The sequence below is a fragment of the Anopheles cruzii genome, unplaced genomic scaffold (assembly GCF_943734635.1).
Source record: "Anopheles cruzii unplaced genomic scaffold, idAnoCruzAS_RS32_06 scaffold01613_ctg1, whole genome shotgun sequence".
NCBI lineage: Eukaryota > Metazoa > Arthropoda > Insecta > Diptera > Culicidae > Anopheles > Anopheles cruzii.
This window is the reverse complement of record NW_026455198.1, coordinates 1-4,727: the sequence shown is the minus strand read 5'-3', so window position 1 is coordinate 4,727 and position 4,727 is coordinate 1. Positions and strand designations below refer to the sequence as shown.

General features: G+C 45.4%; 2 protein-coding genes across 2 annotated transcripts; both read left to right on the top strand.

Annotated features, from left to right (window-relative positions):
• Positions 1-6: 6 nt before the first annotated feature.
• On the top strand, positions 7-894 carry LOC128276571 (general odorant-binding protein 45-like; the record flags this gene model as incomplete). The annotated part of the gene is made up of 1 exon (XM_053015027.1): positions 7-894. A coding segment is annotated over one exon (888 nt), but the record flags the coding sequence as incomplete, so codon positions are not given.
• An 880-nt stretch (positions 895-1,774) lies between these two features.
• LOC128276572 (general odorant-binding protein 45-like) lies at positions 1,775-2,668 on the top strand. The gene has a single exon (XM_053015028.1). It carries the CDS (start codon positions 1,775-1,777, stop codon positions 2,666-2,668), a length of 894 nt encoding a protein of 297 aa, XP_052870988.1.
• The last annotated feature ends 2,059 nt before the right edge of the window (positions 2,669-4,727 follow it).

The following is a 4,727-nucleotide window of genomic DNA, read 5'->3' as shown; positions in this document are numbered from 1 at the left end:
AGCTTTCCACAGGCTCTGCACGACTGTATGCAGTATTTGCAAGTGCCACCGTCACGGTACGAAGAATACTCGGCACTAAACTTCCCGAACGACCCGCAAACGAAGTGTCTGGTGCGGTGTGTCGGGTTGAACCTGCGCTGGTGGAACGACACCACCGGAGTCCACACACCCGTGATCGCCAACTTCTTCCGACCGGATCCTACCGATGTGCACTACGAGCGAGCTACGAAGGAGTGTGTGGAGCACCGACTGAAGCCGACGTTCGGCAATCCTTCGCCACAGGACTGCTGTTGTCGGGCATACAACACCTTTGTGTGCTACCTGGAAAACTATGGGAACCTTGTGTACAGTCCCCAGTACTATCCCGAGGATCGCTCCCGGCAGGTGCGAATCGCGTACGATTGCATCAATATGCTGCAGGTACCAAAAACCCTGCTACAGCGTTTCACCAAGGATGGTTTCCCCGATGAACCCAAGACACGGTGTCTCGTCCGATGTTTCTTCGTGCGCCTGGGATTGTATGACGTAGTGCGAGGCTTTGACCAGCGCCGGTTGTATACGCGCGACTATGAGACTCCCGACAAGCGGTACCTGTCGAAGGAAACCCACGAGAAGCTGTTTGCCATACGTTCAACCAACCACGATCAGTGCATGGAGGTGAACCGCGCGTATCGTGAAGTAATTGGAGAACTGGGTACACCTTTCTACAGTGTCTCGATCATGCAACAGGCCGCGACCCAAGCTTTGAGCGATGGATCGCCTTGTAAGGTACTGAACCATACTAAAAACCCACCTAAGGAATACTGCGGCCCTTGGTTAAGTTACTGTCCTTCGTTGGAGTTTGTGGATCCTTGTGTCGCCAACGTATGGGAAACCGCTCCGGTGGTCGTCTAACTGGGGCTTCGTGGTTTTATAAAATTTCCGAAAATCTACTTAAAAAATACTCTAGATCAATAACTCGATCAATAAAGCAGCTTCAAAATCATCTAGCCTTCCGTCACTCTAATACGGTGTTCCCAATAACTGTACGAGTTATATAAGCCTTAAAGTTTCACTTCTAGCTAACACGGTGAAGTTAAGCGCATCAGTAAGACCTTTGGATTGAGCCACTGTATTGAACCACTTTTAGCGGAAAAGTGTTGCCAGTCGTTTGTTTATTGATTCGTGTATCTATCCATTCATTTATTTGCTTCTATTTAATATCTAATGTTAGATGTATTGTTTAAATAAATTTGGAAACGCCCAAAGGCAACGTGATTTGGGGTTAATGGAGTCTTTTGGATATGATGGACCATGATAGAAACCTAGATATTTCTTTATTTGTGTATGTTTTTGATAGTCTACGAGCAAAGAACCAAACTGTATGTTTACTTGGTAAGAAAGATACAAAACATGCTAGGAATGTTCATCACATCATCTAGTACCGCGGAAGCGTTCCAACGACGCACAAAGAATGAATTAGCAAATATTCTTCATCCATTTTTTTAAACTCCAGTTGGTCGCCTTTGTGTTCGAACGATCGAACGTCTGGAAATGATGACTCATACTCCCACATAGGTCTTTCTAGGTACGTGCGGATGGTACTGCTTTATGTTAGAAAATAAAATTACCATCTTGGGCTGCTATAAAAGCTCTTCCACATGCTTGAGAAATGTATTATTGTGCAGCGAACAGTGCACAGCAGCATACCTCAAGCACCGGTCCAGCTCCAGTGTCGGATTGTCTAGTGTTTTTGTTGTTGACGATCAATTGTTCGCGCTTTTCGCACGACATCATGGGTCTGCTAGGAGTGCTTTGGTATCAGTCGATGGTGATTGCAGTAGCGTCTGTGGGCTTCAGTGTCGCTAGCCGGCCGTCCGATGTGTCACATCTGTATTTGGAGAAGAGCTTTCCACAGGCTCTGCACGACTGTATGCAGTATTTGCAAGTACCACCGTCACGGTACGAAGAATACCAGGCGCTAAACTTTCCGAACGACCCGCAAACGAGGTGTCTAGTGCGGTGCGTCGGGTTGAACCTGCGCTGGTGGAACGACACCACCGGAGTCCACACATCCGTGATCGCCAACTTCTTCCGACCGGATCCTACCGATGTGCACTACGAGCGAGCAACGAAGGAGTGTGTGGAGCACCGACTGAAGCCGACGCCCGCTAATCCTACGCTGCAGGACTGTTGTTTGCGGGCGTACAACACCTTTGAGTGCTACCTGCAAAACTATGGGAACCTTGTGTACAGTCCCCAGTACTATCCCGAGGATCGGTCCCGGCAGGTGCAGGTCTCGTATGATTGCATCAATATACTGCAGGTATCGAAACCCCTGCTACAGCTTTTCACCGAAGATTCGGTGCCCGAAGACCCCGGGACACAGTGTCTCGGGCGGTGTTTCTTCCTTCGCTTGGGTCTGTATGACGAAGAGCGAGGCTTTGACCTGCGCCGGTTGTACACGCGCGATTATGTGACCCCCAACAAACGCTACCTGTCGAAGGAAACCTACGATAAACTGTGCGCCATACGTTTGACCAGCCCTGATCAGTGCACGGAGGTGAACCGTGCGTATTTCGGAGTAATCAAAGAATTGGAAACATCTTTCCACAGTCTTTCGATTGCGCACGAGGCCGCGAGGAAAGCGTTGAGCGATGGATCGACTTGTGCTGCACTGGAACCCTAAGGAAACCCAAGGAACCTAAGGAATGCTGCGAACCACCATAGGTATACTGCTGCACTTGGCTAGTTGACTATCCTTCGTTGGAGTTTGTGGATCCTTGTGCCGCCAACGTATGTGACACCGCTCGGGAAGTTGTGTAACTGGGGCTGCGTGTTTTTTTTACAGAATTTGTGAAAGTCTTCTTTAAAAGTACTCTATATCAATAAAACTGTTGCTACTCCTACATCATCCAGCTGCCCATCATTCTAATACGGTGTTATCAATAACTGTACGCGTAATGTAAACATCAAAGTTTAAATTCTAGCTGAAACGCTGAAGATACGCGTTTTGTATACGCGGGGGGTGGGAAGGACAGACGAAGCGCAAAAAAACCATTTTACATTAATCTTTAACGTCAAATCGTTTATGAGTCCGCGAATTCATATACGATTTGACGTAAGTGCGATTGATTTGACATTTTTACGCTCGGATTTACGCTTCGTCTGGCCCCCCCGTATTACTTCTTGCGGAAAAGTGTCGTTTGTTTATTGCTTCATGCATCTATTCATTCATTTATTTGTTTCTATTTAACATCTAATGTAAGATGTATTGTTTAAATAAAATAGGAAACGCGTGCCGTCAATTCAATTGTGAGTCTTTGTGCCCTAAAATACCGTTTTGCGGGGATCATTGGTTTTCTGCTGCAGAATTGCATCAGATGCTGGTCGAAGCTTGCTTTTGGAAGATCGCAGTGCTTTTAGCGGTTTAAAACATTTAAACATGGCGATTTTGACTTCAAAAACAAAATGCGTCGGAGGACTCCAAAAAAGATCGAAGACTACATGAACTACACTAAACTACATGAACTTTTGGACGAAAATGACACGCAAACGCAACAACTCGCGGATCAGCTAAATGTGTCCCAATCCGCCTCATCCGTACGTTTAAAGGCTCTGGGAAATATCCAGAACATGGAAAAATTGGTGCCACATGTACTGAACGGAAGATATCAGGAAAACCGATAAACCAAATGTGAAATTCTGCTTGCCTGGTACAAAAGGAAGCGATTTCTTCACCAGATCGTGATTGGGGATGGAAAGTGGATTCATTATGACAATCCTAAAACGAAAAAATCATGGCTCAGTCCGAGAAAACCATTAACGTCGACTGCAAATCCAGATCGATTCGACACAAAGACAATGCGCTGTATCTGATGGGACTAAGAAGGTGTGCTGTACCACAAGCTCCCAAAACCTACCGATCGCTACTGACAACAAATGATCGATGATACGATAATGATATGTTGAATCAATAGAGTTTTTCATTTCAATGCAATCAACAAGTGATTTCGTTGAAAAAAATGTACTTTCATAGGGTTAAACCTATTTATTTATTTATTTATGTGCATGATAGTCTGCGGGAAAAACAATCAAACTGTATTTGAATCAACTTGATAAGAAAGATACAAAACATGCTAGGAATGTTCATCACATCATCTAGTACCGCGAAAGCGTTCCAACGACGCACAAAGAATGAATTAGCAAATATTCTTCATCCATTTTTTTCTAATCTCCAGTTGGTCGCCTTTGTATTCAATTGCTCTCTGTGAGATGCAGTATAAAGTTTCATTCGGAATGCAACTAGTTGGATCGAACGTCTGGAAATGATGACTCATATTTCCACATTGTTTTTTCTAGGTACGTGCGGATGGTACTGCTTTATGTTAGAAAATAAAATTACCATCTTGGGCTGCTATAAAAGCTCTTCCACATGCTTGAGAAATGTATTATTGTGCAGCGAACAGTGCACAGCAGCATACCTCAAGCACCGGTCCCGCTCCAGTGTCGAATTGTCTAGTGTTTTTGTAGTTGACGATCAATTGTTCGCGCTCTTCGCACGACATCATGGGTCTGCTAGGAGTGCTATGGTATCAGTCGATGGTGATTGCAGTAGCGTCTGTGGGCTTCAGTATCGCTAGCCGGTCGTCCGATGTGTCACATCTGTATTTGAAAAAAAGCTTTCCACAGGCTCTGCACGACTGTATGCAGTATTTGCAAGTGCCACCGTCACGGTACGAAGAATA